Source organism: Ambystoma mexicanum, chromosome 6p (assembly GCF_040938575.1).
Source record: "Ambystoma mexicanum isolate Mex_15411 chromosome 6p, UKY_AmexF1_1, whole genome shotgun sequence".
Lineage (NCBI taxonomy): Eukaryota > Metazoa > Chordata > Amphibia > Caudata > Ambystomatidae > Ambystoma > Ambystoma mexicanum.
Window position 1 is genome coordinate 999,860,462 of NC_090935.1, and position 16,679 is coordinate 999,877,140.

The window sequence follows — 16,679 nt, forward strand, 5'->3', positions numbered from 1 at the left end:
ATCACTTTACAATACTGACAGTGGCAAGCGTCAACAGCAGGTACTGGGTGGGATGAGGTTGTCAAATTTGTTTACACCGCGTGCACGTTCTCGTCTCCCTCCCTCTGCTGACAACCCCTACAACTCGTTTAAGATGTAACAAACCGCCTCCCTGCTTGCGCAGCTGTTTGAATTTAGCTCCTCGCGCCACCTCGTAATTCCATTGGGCATACGTGCATCACGTGAGGTCTAGCAAAGCGCGCGGGGTGGCCAGTCCCATTTTGCCCGGGGCCACGCCTCTTTAGTGTCTGTTTCTTTCATTTGCCTGGGGACTGGAGTTAGCCGCTGACTGGGGCTCAGAACGCGGGAGGCAGTAAGCAGAGATTACGTCCCAGAGCATTTTTACAATCCCTGTTCTGCCTTTACCGCTTTTAACTATTTTTTAAATACGCTAGCTAGTAACTGACGTTTGCAATTCGAAACGAATTATTTTGCGAATTTGAACAGGCGAAGCGTGCTTTGTTAGCTCCTGCCCGTTGTCTAGTTTGCGTTGTTGGATCTCTCCAGCACGCCGGCCGGCACCATGGCCACTTCCACCCCTGTGCAGGGCTCCCGCTCCAGCTCGCGCCGGGGCAGCGCGGCGGGCACCCCGCTCAGCCCCACGCGTATCTCCCGGCTGCAGGAGAAGGAGGAGCTGCGCCACCTGAACGACCGCCTGGCCATCTACATAGACAAGGTGCGCAGCCTGGAGGCGGAGAACAGCGGCTTGCGGCTGCAGGTGACCGAGCGCGAGGACGTGCGCAGCCGCGAGCTCACGGGCCTGCGCCAGCTCTACGAGACCGAGTTGGCCGACGCCCGGAGAGCGCTGGACGACACCGCCAGGGAGCGCGCCCAACTGCAGATCGAGCTCAGCACCCTGCGCTCCGGGCACGAGCAGCTGCAGAGCGGGTGAGCGAGCGCGGCGTGTGGGGGTGTTACTGTGTTGTGGGGGGCGTGGCGAGGGGAAAGCCGATCCGGCAAGGGGAAAGCAGATCCCAGGGGGACTGACTGACATTGCACACCGATATGCGTGAGCAGGATGCATTGCAGCAGCATCACGCAGGAGAGGGCAGTGTGTAGTGTACTGGGGTGTCTGTTAAGAGGTAATTCAGTAGGTGAGCGTCTTTTGTGGAAGGCAGTGGGCCAGGGGTGGCTTCGCTTTACCCTTTCCTGTTTGTTTTTCTTTTGTTCGGTGTGCAAGTCAGCCGTGGCGTTGGCTGGTGTTGGTGCCGTGGTTGCGGCGTGTCTGCTGCATGCTGGGTGCTTTATTTTCCTCCAAGTCTGCGTTTATGGTACAGTGAGACCCTGCCACTATATGGTGGGATCGGGAGTGCGTAAACCCATCTGGTGAGCAGGGGACCTGCAAGGAGTAGCCTTGGTCTGTTCGTCAACGCCTACGTTTTGTTTACGTTTTATATTTCGATGTCCGGGTCCGTTGTATATACATGTGTTGGAGTGTATTTGCAATGCACTGTCGTACTATACAGATTCTAACGCCTTTTGCTACCAGTTTTTTCCTCTTGGGCTAATTCTTTAAATGCCCCATTTGTTATCAGCAAGGCAACGTTTTGACAACGGGATAGCGTAGCCATGAGTAGAATGCGTGGAATGCTGGAGTGAGTGATGGAGAATGCAGCCTGAGGGGAGGTTGATGTATGAGTGGTGATCTGTGAGTCACTTGGAGATGTAGACCTCCTGAGAGAGCATGCTGGTGCATGTTGCCCTTAACTTGTGTACATGATGTTATGTACAAGAAACAAACTTATTAAAGAAGTCACTGGTACATCCCAGGATGTCAGTCAGTCATTGCCCAGCACCCATCTTTACAGATTGCTTTGGTAGTGCATTTTTAAGGGTCAGCTGGTCTGCCCGATTTGCACGTGTGTATTTTGTACCAGAATTGGTGGTCTTAGTATTCTGGTATGCTGGGTCTAGACCGTGACTTTGTATTGACTTCATGCTCACGTGAAGTCGTATCACCGACATAGATAATGAAGAGCTAGCAAGCGAACAGTTATCTATGAGTAATGGTGATAGCGATATCTCGCTTCTTCCTACTTCCTTAAAATCATGCATGAGCCCCCACGCGGAGATATGTCTCCAGTGTTGGGGGGGGGGGGGTTTCTCCTGGGGTCGGCTGGGCCTTCCGCGGACCTCCGGGCTGGGAGGCCCCAACTCCTCCCGCGTATCCCAAAAATGAGTATGAGACACACACAAGAAGCAAGGTGGTTCTGCTGTTTATTGAATAACGGCAGGGATGGGTCTAGGATCGTACGCGTCTGTCCTGACTCTCGAAATTCGTGGGGCTCGCAGGCCCCTTTTTGCCTCAGTATGACGTGCTACTTGCGTCACCTGGGAAAGTTAGCAAAAAACCTATCGCCACTCTGGATTGGTTCCTCGAGTGGTAGGGTTAGTATAGCATACGTATAGAGAACGCTGTTAGTGGCTAAGGGTCAGTCAGGTGGTATACTTGGGTTGTCCCTTCTATTAGATACTTGAAAATTGTTACACGAAGACCCCTAATGATTGGCTAAGGTTAATGGCGTCAGTGATGAGTGCCCCATGTTCTGATTGGTCCACTCGCGAGCCCCCCAGCCTGGGACCATCGTTGTTCCCAGCTCGCGGTGTACCTGTCATTTGCAACAATATGTAACTATGTGTTTGTGCAGACAATGCATGGATTTGCTCATATGCCTGAGAGCAGACCATTCCCATCGCTGTAGGTGTCCATTGGGTCATTTCATTGTTGCAGCCTGTGTCCCAAACATGGGACCCAGGCGACTTTTCCCTCCTGGGTCTGGCACCCCGTCAGGTTTGGCTTGGTCACGTGAGGAGACACCGTGGTTGAGGCAGAATTCTGCACATTTAAAGTTGTATTTTCCACTGTGTGCCTGGCTTAGCTTGCAGGTGTGACCTTGGCTTTGGCTGGTGGCATGCGAGTTGCAACATTGCCCCCTCGCTGGGCTCGTTCTGCAGGGTCGGCAATGTTCGTGGAGGCTCTTGCTTGCGGCCTACTTGGGCCTGGTGCATAGGTGGGGATGTTTAATGCACGGCACTTTAAGTTGCGGTATCACAGTGCTTCATAGGCAGTATCATGTCTTCGTTGTATTTTCATCGCAATGCAAGGGTTAGGAGAAGCGTCAGCAAGCGTTTTAGATGAGTGCTTTGTGCGTTTCTGCATTTTGGAAAACCTATGTGAAAAATAATAAAGATGCGCGTCAGTGGGTGTCTGTCACCTACGTCATAGCACTGAATATGTTCTTCGTGTGGATTGGTGTGGGGGTGTCCAGTGTGCATGGTTGATGTGTCTATTTACTGTTGAAAGGTTTAGTCGAGTTCATCCATGCCGCAGGTGTCGGCTTGAGCAGGACAGGCTGGTGGGCAGGCCGATGGGCACATCCGTATGTTCCTGTACCAGGGTATTTGGTCATCTGGTAGATAGGCAAATTCATCTCGTGGCGGGTGTCAGGGTTGCGATCCTCTAGGCCAGGGGCGTGAGGAGATTGGGGTGAGTCTTTTGTCCCATTCTCCCACTTCACCAATAATCTGATTGTGACTACACATGTATACATATAGACACGCTTTTGCCAAGCCGACAGGCACCTCCTTTTTAGCCTACAACCGTGCGCCTGCTGGCTCTGTGAGACAGCCTATCTCAAATGCTGGGTGTTGTAGCCACAGCCCCGCCTGACCCCGTGCCAGATTATTTTACTTCAGTGGGCCGCTTCTTTGGTGTCGGAGGATCCTTTAGAGCAATTCTATGACCATAAGGCTGTCATTACTAATCGGGCCTCTGAAATTTTGGTATGAACACTACTGCCCTTTGAGCTGAATTTACAGTCGATTTCTTCACCTGGCAAGCCGCAGGTTGTTGATACCTTGGCCTATTCCTTCAGCTAAGCCATTGGTTAAAATCAACTTTACTGGCATCTTACTTAAGGCCACCGGATGGCCTAAAAGATAAGTGTCTGCACATTAACCTGGACGTTGCTGTGCTTCACAGAGCGTTTTGCTGCACCCAGTTATGTGGATTTATATGCTTGTGGGGTGTTTTGACTGGCACCGCAATAACTGGTACAATCCTAAAACTTTATATTGAGTTCTCTTGAGATCATAGGGTGTGTAATTGTTCCAACACACCCCCTTCAAAATAACCCAAAGTAGCAGTATTGGATTAATCTAGGTTACTTTTCTAAATTTACTGGTTTATATGCCTAATAACTGTTTACTTTTTCGGTATCATGCCGGACACATTATATGCACATTTATCTATTTTTTGGCCTGAATACTGGTTGTGCCCGACAGCTGTAGGGATGTTTTTTCTACCGGGTTTTGTCATTCCAATGCTGTAGTGCATGCAAGGTCAAGGTCCCAGTGCAGGATTTACAATCTGCATAGCTGCTTGTGTGGCGAGCATGAGGGCTATGTAGATAGCGGGGGCTATTTCTGTTGATTGTGTACTCCTAAACCACTGCCTCTTGTGTCGTCCATGTCTTCGTTGCGTGTGCTGGTGAATATTAAATAATTTGGCATACTGAAGATACGTGGCCGGGCTACTAAGAGGAGTTGCGGATTCTGCAAAGGCGTCGTCACGAAAATGCCCAAAATTGCATGTTGTCCACATTTTGCACTTTTCTCAACCAGGCCACTGTTGTAAAACGGCCAGTATGTGATTACACAAATATCCGTATGTTAATCTACTTTGCTTCTGTGTTTTTGTTTCAAAATTGAAGTTTTAATAATCGCAATGATCTCTAGCTGTTAAAATTTTAATGTATTTTTTGTACTGCACACTGCTGACATTTGCATGGTCTCCAGGTATTCTGGCTGTGTTGTACCCCCTCTGTGGGAGGGTTGTATTGTATGCAAACCAAAGTACTCTGGGCTCCACGTGAATTTGAGCTTTAAACGTGTTTTTGTCCCTAGTTATTTTTGGTAACTCTGATTTTGTTTACTGGGTTTCCCAGATTTCTAGTTAACTTAACTAAATATTTAGTGGATTATTTATTTGTTTTGGGATGAAGTTTATACAGGGCAGGTTTATGACTAAAACTTGGTCTGCTGTGGCTTCATTATGTTCACAACCCTTGATTATGCCATTATTTCTGCTTGGATCTCTACTGTGTTGCATTCAGGCATATTACAAGGCATACATTAGTTGAGACTGGCAAATATTTTTTTAAGCAAAATTGTATTACCATACTTTAAATCAGGGAAAGTGCGAGACATGCGCCCCTTGTACGACAGCAGAGGCTCGGACTTCGCTACTCTTGCCAATTCAACAGGGCTTCCACTAGGACCTCACAAATGGGTAACACGCAATGTTCTCAGCGGAGCATTGAAATGGGAAGCTCCTTAATAGTGATGGTTCACTTATGAACTATTGTTTCTGACAAGTCTTCACTTGACTTTTCCCCTCACATGATATGTAATCTCAAGCAGGAGGCTGTCCAACAAGGACTACAAGAAGGTGACCTTATAACACAATACCTTTTTGATGTGTCTTGAATGTACGTTTCCCAAACTCGGGGGATGGATTCACATTACTTTGCACTCTAGTTTAGGTTATTTTTTATTAGTGCCTTATATTTCAGACAGGCCTCAAATCCGACTTCACAGTTAACTAAAGTGTGTGAGTGTGGCACATTGTATTTCGCTGTTATCCGCCAAAATGAGTGCCCACAAGCTATTCAATTCCAATGTGTACACTACACAAAGCTCGCCCACGGTATTGCTTGATATGATGTCACTTTTTTTAGTCTGCAAATCAAGTGACTTGTCGCTTGGCTTATTTGAATAAACGTTTTGTAATGCAACATACCCTCATCCCATGAGTATCGGACTATATAGGTAATTTTATGTGTAATAACTTCCAGTGATGTCTCCACATATGCAAATTAGGGTAGGCATAGCTTATTTTATCTGCACATCCACGCAAATTATAAGCCTGGCATCTTTTAATTGAAAGCAAAGTTCGCGTTTGGCATGATCGGCATGCACTTTCTCAAGGTCATGCCAAAGACTTGCCTATTGCTTGCACGCTTGGTCCGGACTATAGAACCGTACAATAGCAGGGTTTAACTATAATCTTAGCTTTAGTGCTGTCATTGAATTAAGATGGTGCACAAATGGAAATGTACAATAACCGCAGCAACGCATACCTGGGCACTGCCTGCAGCTTTGCACGAGCAATGTAGACTTTCACACGCACACCGGCCTCAGCCATACAGGTGCACATCCAACCTTTCACATGTATCGTGGATTTTCACTCGCCCACAATAGCCTTTCACGTGCATGCACACATTCACATGTGCACACAAGGCCTTTTACTTACACGCCACATGCTTTAATTTTTAAAGCTTTATTCGGATTAGACCTTCAGCACAGTCCGTCGCAATTTCATTTATACAAAACTTTATCTTCATACATAAAACAATCATTAAACACATAATGGTCCAGATCATTATTTCTTGCAGGAAGTGTTGCCCCTTATGAGGAGAGCAAGTTCGCAGTTTCATGGTACTTCCTATTATATAAATTAAACATTGCCCAACAGTGGGCGTGTACTGGCTGAAGCCTAAGGAAGGAGTGACTCTCCGAGGCACAGCAGCTCTGAGTTTACCGACCTGCTGCTGTCCAGAAAAATGGGCCGGAGTATTATTCGTGGCTGATTTAGGGGGTCGGAAGGTGTTGGGCTGCTGCATACTGAGTTTGAGCACTCGAGCGACTCAGGAATATATGGAATTTATCCCTGTTCTCGCCAGAGCTGGCATCCGAAATGATGGAGACTACAGCTGCGTGCGGCGCATTGTCAGCAGGAGCATACCCGGCACACACCAGAGCCTCACGAAGATCGCGGAGAGCTAACTGGCAGACGACTACCCCTGCATGTTTATGGCATTGCAGTTTACATGGAACTGCAATGCCATAAACATGTAGTTTTTGAGGCCATGTTGAGCACATGTAAGGGACATTATCGGTGAAGCAGGAGCCTGGGAGCTCGGGTCCTCTGAACAGAGCAGTGACAAAGCATCTGATCCAGAAGGGGGAAATGAGGGAGTGATCAAGTGCATCTAATAAATGAAGGATCCTCTGGCAAGCGCAAAAGGTCTGGGGGTGGTTCACCCTGTGCGCGCCCCTCAGTGGTAGGGAATCTTGGCCAGTTAGAATCAAGGGGCAATAGCTATTGAAAAGCCTTCTTTACGTGTCCTTGGTTGGAACAGCCTTGATACATAGCCTTGTATGTGGGCAAAATTAAGTCTGGTAAAGCTAAAGAAAAGTCGGGAGCATCAATCCAGGATATGCTCCACACTCGAAGCTGCCACCCGAGATACCATCGATGCAAGAGGAGGCCCAGTCCGCCACTAAGGGAGACATTCAGTACTTGTTTCAATCTCTGCAAACAGAAAAGGCAGAAGATCATAAAACCTATTTTCAGGAACTGTCACATAATAATCAACAAATCTAAGCTGGATTGCTTGGAAACAACATTCTGTTAGCAGTCACAATGATCAACTCGAACAGAGGGTGGCGGTGCTTGAATCTCACAGGTGAATGGCAGAAGAAAAACTGGAGGATGCCGAAAATCGATCCCGCAGAAACAATGTACGAATAAGGGGAGTGCTTATCTGGATCGTGATCTGGAGGGCTGACTTATTCTGGGAAGTACTAGGGGACGAAACAGTGTGTTTTACTCTGAACTATACAGAGTGGTTTTTTTCACCAACTTTCATGTTCTGCTATGGGTCAGTTTCTTTAAAACGAAGGATCTTCTCTTTCAAAAGTCCAGGTGAAATCCTGTTTCGTGGATCGACAAGCTGGTCCAAGAACCCTCTCGGGACAATACAACACCGCTGGCAAATGAAGCCGCTGACCACATGGCTCTCTGAAAAGGGAGCCGTTACAAATGGGGCTATTCATTGCGAATCCTGTTCAGCATCAGTTTGTTCCTCTTAAGGCGGCGGTGGAAACTCTGGAAGATTCCGGAAGCGGAGATGGATGTGCCAGATGACCAGGCATCACAAGCATCAGCACCTCCACGGACAGTCGAGGAAAAGCAGATGTTGTGACAAGAGAGGAGCCAGGGCAAAGAAGCGCCGGACTGAGTGGTAAAATGGGCGCGTTAATTGACAGTTGCTTCCCTAGGGGCAGCATAGGTTATTTGGGGATCCAGGTAACTTTGCAACTGTGGTGCCAAAGAAGCTGTGCACAATCGTACTAATTTGAACGGCAGCAATAGGTTGGTTATTTTGCAATGTTAATATTTAAAAGGGTGATGGGGACACATGCCCTTATTCAAGCAAAGTGCTTGATGTCAACCCTGGTTGGGGGCGCTCTGGTTTTGAGTCGTTTTTTTCCATCCTTTTTTGAAAATGTTTACTATGTTGCCATGCGATCAGAAAAGCGATGGGAAGGTTCACTTCATTGAGAGTGGAAATATAGTTCAACACCCAGGGAGGAGGCGCTTGACTCAAATTGGTCCTACATGCGCTAACATCCTCTATGTATCGGAATAATTAGTTAAGCAGACACTGTAAGGCTAAAACATGTTCAGGGGCTTAACTCACTGAGGAAGAGAAAGGGAGTCCATACGAAATTAAAAGAGATTAAATCGGACATTGTTCTTCAAGAGACCCACTTATTCAGCAGGGATGAGATTATCCCATTGCTTCCCGCATCAATACTTTGCCTCAGCTACCAAGAAAGCAGGGGTGGCTATACTAATGGTGAAATCTCTACAGTTTGGGTGCTTAAAGGTGGTAAGACGCCAAGGGGAAATATGTAGTGGCTGTATTGTGCATGGGGAGAGTACCATAGTGGTATCAGTATATGGCCCTAACCAACAACAAGCACAGCTTTGCACTGATTTCTTTCCTCAAATTACACAATTTCAGCAAGAACTGCAGCGAATGGGTGATTTTTTAATTTGGTATTGAAGGCCGGCATAGATAGATCAGGCCCAGAGTCCTCGGCTGAGTCAGCAAAGGTGGTCCCTCTTAAGAGGGCAGTAGCTGACCTAAACCTGGTGGATGCTTGGCAGAGCCATCGCCCCCAAAGCCGAGACTGCCCCCATTTCTCTCACGTGTATCACACTTCTTCTAGAATTGCCTTTTTCTTGGTGTCCCAATCCCTATTTCCAGGTATCTCCCCATCACACTACACTTGGATGGTAATGGTCTGGGAGGCAGGAAGTCCATAGGATGGAGGACTCGCTCATCACTGACCCAGCCATGTGCTCTGATATCACTAAACGTATTAACTATTTTCACAAATCTTAGTGGAGATATTTCAGGGGTTTGGAGGCTCTCAAGCCTACACTTGGAGAACTAATTAGTATAGCAGCAGCCTAGAAAAAGCTGGTATCCCCGCTCGGAGAGAGCAAGCTGAGAACAAGGTGACTGAATGGGAATATCAGTACAAGCGAGATGGGGCCAGGCAAACGTATAGACAAGTGGCCAGAGCGGAGTTGAAGGCAGCATGGGCAGGGGACCTTTCCCATACATTTCTCTGCACTAAGCATTTTTTTTTATTTTGGTACCTCCAATAAGGCGTCTCTCATACAAACTACAGGCACAACGGAGCAGTACAGTGAGGGGGGGTGGGGGGGCCCTACAAGATACCAGCAGTCAGTTGCAAACTGATGAAACGGAGGAAGCACAGATCTTGTCGCAGTACTATTCCGAACTGTTTGCTGCAGACCCCTGAGTCCACAACAAGAAGCCTTTATTCAACTGGCTCAACTTCCCCAGATTACAGATGAGCAGAGGCAAGCCCTAGGTGCACTGATCATGGCAGAAGAAATTACATGTGTGCTATCTGCTCCCTCCTGGGCAATAAAGCGCCAGGTCCCTACAGCTTCTCAGCCACTTTAAAAATTCTCGACATTTCTCTCCTTACATGGCAAACTTATTTAATTCCTTTGCAGACGCAGGTACGATCACGCCAACAATGGGGCAATCAAATTTCCACTTACTTGCTAAGCCAGAGGGGGACCTTACCCGTTGCTCATCTTTTTGGCTGATCGCAGTCCTCTATTACTCTAGAAATTATTCGAAGTGTTGGCCATGAGATTAGCCTGGTTGTTGCCAGAACTCGTGCTGCATGATCAAACGGCTTGTCAGGTATGCTCATCCGCAGATATTAAAGGGATTTAAATAGCGGGCTAACATCTTAAGCTAGTTTTGTATGCAGATGACCTCCTCCTCTTCTACACGCAGAACTCCAGACCCACAATACTGCACTTTATTTTACTATTGGAACAATTCCACGAGGTTTCGGGTTAAGATACATCTGTCAGTCAACTATACTTAACATTGCAGAGCAGCTAGATACAGTAACCCAACTAAGATTCCCCCCCCCCCCCCCTTTCTCATGAGCCCTGCAAACTTTGAAATATATTGGGGTGAATCTAACAGCAAAATGCTGAGACCCTTTTCTAAAGCTAATATTCCATTACTCAGTAGACTCAAGTAAGATTTGATAAGATTGGGGGCTCGGAAATATCCTGGAGTGGGAAAATGCCAGCAGTCATGACACTATTGCCACGCTTGTATGGCTTTCAGGCGTTGCCGATTTGGGTACCGAAAATACCCTTGAAAGATTTCAGTCTTTAACTTCATATGGTCCTAGAAGAGGCAGAGGGTGGCCAGACATATATTAATGGTGCCTAAAATAACGCTGGTACCGCTCAACCACATGCTATCTGTATGCGGCCCAGCTTGCGCCAGTCTTGGAGAGCTACAAGGGGTTGCAAAGCCAAGTAATTAAATATTGGGTGAAAATTGAGTCAGAAGCCATAGGGGCCCCCATACATGAGGTATGCTGGGTCTGTCCTAAAATTAGACGATCAGAGCACAGGGTCTTCCGACGTCCAGGGCCACGTTGGAATATTGGGACCGAGCAGTGCCCAAATATAAAAGGGTCACACATCCCTCGCCTCGGACAGGGCTATATGGAAATATGGAATTCCCCTCTCCCTCCCCCAGGGGTTGGGTAAGGGTAGATTTGTGTACTGGAGAGAAGGTTTACAGGTGTTGGGCCAACTAAGACAATAGTCCTCTCATTTGAGGAATGCAGACACGCCAATGTGATGGGGGAGAAGTATAGGTTAGAATATTTGCAGCTACGTCACTGTGCTGTCCAATCGAGAGTAGCGGCATTGGGGGAAATGAGAGAACCCTATTTGAGGACTTGTTTTGTGGAGATCCCCTGGCCAAAACTTTATACAAGGTGCTCAATAAGATCAGATTTAAACCCCCACACATTCGTATATGGCCAGTTGGGAGGTGGATATAGTTAGGCCGTTGAATGATCTCACATGGTTCAACATATGGACAAGGGCTAATGGGGCATCTCAAGCGGTTTCTCTTTGGAAAAATAGCTTTAAACTAATATTCCGATGGTATCTCACGCCCGATATGCACAATTACCCCGCCGACCCACCCCAACCCCTAATTGTTGGCGATGCAACACATCTTTGGGTTCATTCTTCCACATGTGGTGGGAATGCCCCCAAGTGCAAACATTCTGGCGAGAGGTAATTGCAAAGATTAAAGATATTTGTGGCTTTGACCTGGAAATGGATCCATTGGTTTTACTTTTGGGGAATGAAGACACGCAAGGACATTATAATCTCATAGCCAGGCACTCCAGATTGGTTACCTTTTTTCTGGTGGCTGCGCTTTTAATAATGGCGCAACATTGGCAATCACAAAATGCACTCGGCATTAAGGAATGGTGGGCCATGGTTTGGTATGTGGCAGCGATGTCCAAAATTGAGGCCGCAGTCTGGGGGACATTTTTGGTCGACTGGCCTCCACTAATCACATTTGTAAATGCATCTAACAAGCCTAATATTCACCACAAACCCCACGAGATGTCATCCTTTTCACTACCGTAGTGAGTGACTCTATTGGCCTGGTTCCCACCTTCATCGGCGACCAAAAGCATGAAGTGCTCCTCTCTCTAATAAACGGCTATCAAGAGTATGGAACTCCACACAGATCGTATTGTTTTGATGGAATGGCATTATTTTGTTTCATGCCTCATTATTTTTACTTATTTGAAATCCTTATTAGATAAGCGATTGTAGATGTTTGTGATGGTCGAAAGTGTTTTTTTTTTTTTTTTGCAAAAACGTAGAATGCTAGTCGAAAACATGTCGCTTGGTAGTGACAGGAGTTCTTGCTGTAGAAGCGTTGCTGTAAATGATTTGATAAATCTTAAATTGCAAAAACAAATTGCCCAGCAGCCTCCTTAATAACCAAGTGGGATGCACATATCTATCAGTGGCAAACATAACCCTCCACTCCAATGTACAAGTTGGGGAAACTGCCTTGCTTCTCGTTCTTATCCTTGAGTCAATCTGAGATTCACCATAGCTCTGAGATGGGTGCAGGTTAACAGAAAATGAGTCACTTTCATTTGCTGATCTACAAAGGGGGCATTCACCAGATCCCGATGTTGACCATGAACTAGTATATCAGGCTGTATGCAAAATCACTAGCCTTAAGTGAATATATAAAGACAGGTCATAGGCAGGGTGGATTTCATCTAATATTTACATTTTCCAAAAATGCGACAAAGTAAAAATTCAGGGCTGTTATTCAGAGAGCTCCTTAATACCTCTAGCCTTTCCATGGCTGTACTCTTCTCAGTAACTTTTATTTCTACTTTTGATATACGAAACTCTGGGATTATCCCAAAAGCTAATTTTCAGCCTACATAACAATTCTTTCACATGAACTATCCAGCCACACTTGGCACCTTCAAATTGTAGAAAGCTCCTCCATCTCTATAAGGAGCCAGACTCCGAAGACCAAAGTCTTAATCCATACAATACAGGTTTGAGGACAATCTGGTTGGCTATAGGCCACACCCGAAGGTCCATTTGGACCAATGTCGGGCATTTTTAGGTATCAACAGTAGCTTCTTTAAAAAGATATTCTCAATTGAAGCTAGCAATATTATGTCAGTGTAGCCCTAAATATCGGAACCATAAAGGGCTGCCGGTAAGGCTTGTTTTTCAAATCATTCCATAGCTGGTGAGATTGCCTCACTACCATGACTTTTTTAAAAAGGGAATAAATACTGCCACCATATTTGCTTCGGTTGCCTTTAGCTTTAAGGAGTTGGTCTGACCATTTACCCCCCCCCCCCTGTTAAACCTAACCCCCCCCCCCCCCCAGTAATCAAAACACTTGACTTGCTCCAATTTTAAACAATCAAACTTTATTTTAAACGATGGGGCTTGGTGAACGGTGGTTTAAAAATATAACTTTTTTTTTGTTGGCATTCAGTTAAAACCCAAGCTTTTCCCATAAAAAATATCAACGGTTTTTTCTAGCCCCTTTGACATGGCAAGAATTACTGCATCGTCTGCCAAGAGGAGGCTTGGTCACCTCTTGCAATTCTGGGCGCATCCAAGGCACCCACCTCCAATGTATCGACTATTTCCTGAAAAAGAGGAGCTGTGTCAAGGCGCATCCTTGGCGAACCCCCTTCTGCATGTCCAAAGGTTCAAATTGTTGCCTGCCTAGCCTATAGCAGACCAGAGCCTTTGTCACCCCATGCAGTAATTTAGAATTCTGTCTACTAGTGCAGCTGGTAACTTTCCTATCATCAAACTTTCCTCATGGCTTCTCTTGGTATTGAATCGAAGGCAGTTTTGGTCTAGGAAAATGGTGTATATTTTTATTTTAGACACTCTGGTATAATTCTGCATTAATAAAGAGCAAAAAGTAATGGTTCACAGTACTCCTGCCAACGCAGAACCCAGCCTGAGCATCAGTGATAATCCCGGTGTCATCCACCCATTTTTGTAATTTTACTTGGGAGTACTTTCCCAACACAATCCAATAAGGGAAGGGTTCTCATATAGTAACATCCACACAGCAGCTCCCTCCCAATATTTACAGCTCAAGACCACCCACACAGCAGTCACTCTTTTCTGCAGTTTCTATCTGCCAAATGCTCATTGAAAGTACGCATTGTGGTCCGCCTGGATCTCAAGGACAGAGCAGATATGAAAATTGGAGGCATGAAGAGGTCTACATTGGAGGAAGAGTCGCATCAAAGGGGGATGGAAGGAGGTCTGGGGTGTGTAGTGGGAATAGGAGTAGAAAAGCTGGAGCAATAGGCCAGCAGCGGCTCAAACAAGCTAGCCATGGAGAGATGTGCTGGGGGTCGAAAGGAATGGAGCTGGTGGTGCCCAAGTTGGGAAGAAGCCAAAGTACCCAGGTTGAGAAAGAGATCCTGGTTGACTTGAGTATGGAGACTGATACGGCCTAAGCCTGCTGACCCTGTGCGAGTGGCTAAGCTGGTAGATTCCCAGCAGCAACATAAACTTGCTGCTTGAGGCAGCAAAACCAAACTGAATTGCATCTTGCTGGTAGTACCCACACCAGACTTTGTAGGATTGGCAAGACCACAAACTAAATTTAAACCAACTTTGATTTTGGCCCGGAGGCTCCCATGGTTGACCAGGAGAATTCCGAAAGATTAATCCTGACTGTGCTGCATGAGAGAAGCACAGCGAGTGTGCCCTTTTAGCTTTGGGAGAGGGGTTCCATAATGCCAACTACCTGAACACTCACCATGACCAAAGGGGTATAAATTGACTGTCATCTGACATTCATTGGCTGCATGTTTATCAGTTAATTTCTGGGATGGCGATCCAAACCCGGAACGCTTGATTTTAAACCTATCCAATACATTGAAAGGCACTCCAATTGGTTTACCTGCTGTGGATGGTGTGATGGGAACCCTCCCACAGCTGGACTGAATTGTGTGAAGGCAATGTTGGAAGCAAGACTCCCTAAATAACGGAGATAAAAATCCATGGGTTGTTTGTAGCAATTACATAGATCCGTCAACAAGCTTGCTTCGACTATTTTGCATTTTGACCCCCCTTTTCGTCCCATGTTTTCAAGGGGAGACCCCTGCAGCACCCCTCATGCATTATATGCTATACTCGGCCACCACACATGGCATGTAAAGGGGTTAACATTTTCAGGGGGTTCACAGTAATGGTATGATCCCCTTGCCGACAGGATGCGTTGAGGTTTATATAGCTTACTATGCACGTCACAAGTTCTCCACAAGCGGGAATGATTACATTGATAACATGGCATGACGGTATGAACAGAAAACAAAGGCGCTAAGCTACATAATTCCGTCCATGCATTTCTTGTTGCAGGTTGCTGTCCCACGAGCAACTCTCCCTGCCGGACCCATAGCATTTCGAGAAGTGCCTCAAATATATTGCAAGAAACGGACCGGTGGTCAGGCGAGAGGGAAGGCTAGAATGAATGAGAAAATTAGATATTTGTACCTTGTTTCTTGCGGCTTTAGTGGTCTTCCGAAAGTACAACACACGTAGCTTGGCAATTTCATTAGCATGCAGGTGTGTGGAGACTGGTTTAGAGCATAGTGCCACTGCGCCTTCTGCCACCTGGTGGGCAGCAGAGTTTGGCAGCATCATTTGGGCGGCACAAGCTAACAATTCGGTATGCAAAGCAAACCCTTGTACTGTCAAATCTGCTTCAACCATGAACCCACATTTGGTATCGGTCTTTCTAACCAGTTCCAGACCTAGTCTAGCGTCTGAGGCTTGTGTATGGAAGATGGTCACCTGTAGTCTTGTGGCAGAAATCAATCTTGATCTGGGAGGTACTTCTAGTCTCATCTCTGTTCTCTTCGAAGTAAATGGCTGTGAGACGAGCATACACAAGCATACTTTTGAGGATCAGAGATGACTACCCATGAAGAGCTGAAGTTGTAGTACTACATGCTCCTCTGTCCTTTTCCTCTTGGAGAACAGTTGGTGGAAGCAAAGCCGAAGAGTAATTTTAGTAAACCTAAGTCCTGCACTAACTTATATATATTTTTTTTTTAGAAGCAATGTTGTGCTACAGGGTAGATTGCTCCTTAATTCATGTCCATCCTACTCCTGTTCTATGTAAAAACAAAGCATTTACAGGGCTTGAAATGGGATTGGATAAGGAACTACAAACAGTTAACTGGAGGGAACGAGGGGCTAATACATGGCGTTACGCAAATCTAACTTCCACATAAAATGCAAATCTATAATTTTATCCCTATATGGTGCATTATGCTTTAAATGTCATAACGATGTGTCCTAATGTGTCTTTATAGATGTACAGAGTTACATTTACATAGTTTGTTCTTTATCGGTTTGTCGAGGGAGCCAAATGTAGTTGCTGGTAACTGCTAGTTTTAAGCTACCCTGGCTCCTTTAGGCCATATAAGCGGGTGCTAAATGGCTCACAGCACCCCTCAGTTTCGAATCTGCATTTAGAATTGCACATACTTGGCCCCGTGATGCTAGCAGATAATCTAAAGCCTGTGTTGTGCGCGGTTGCCAGCCCATGCAACTCGTACTGAATGTGAGACGAATCATCAATGGTGGCGTTGGTAGCGTTTCTAGGGTTGCATGTGTTCCGCAGTGGTCCATTCCAGCTAATCCACTCCCTGCCTAATGAAGACAGTGGTAACAACCTGAAGGAAGCAAGAACGGTCATTGCCTTCAACGCTCTCTGGTGGGGGGAGGTTAGTACATTTAGGCCTGGAAAGGGGTTTACGGCGGTCCATGTACCCACACAGGCATCGGGAAGCATTTTGTATGCAGTGCTCCCACAGTT

At 46.3% G+C, this 16,679-nt stretch overlaps 1 protein-coding gene across 1 annotated transcript in view; it reads left to right on the top strand.

The window, feature by feature from the left end:
* Nucleotides 1–255: 255 nt before the first annotated feature.
* The window catches only part of LMNB1 (lamin B1), a 505,711-nt gene continuing 489,287 nt past the window's right edge, over nt 256–16,679 (top strand). Inside the window, exon 1 of the mRNA XM_069625602.1 lies at nt 256–927. Coding sequence (XP_069481703.1) covers nt 563–927 — 365 coding nt within the window. The 5' untranslated portion in view covers nt 256–562. The remainder of the gene's footprint in view (nt 928–16,679) is intronic.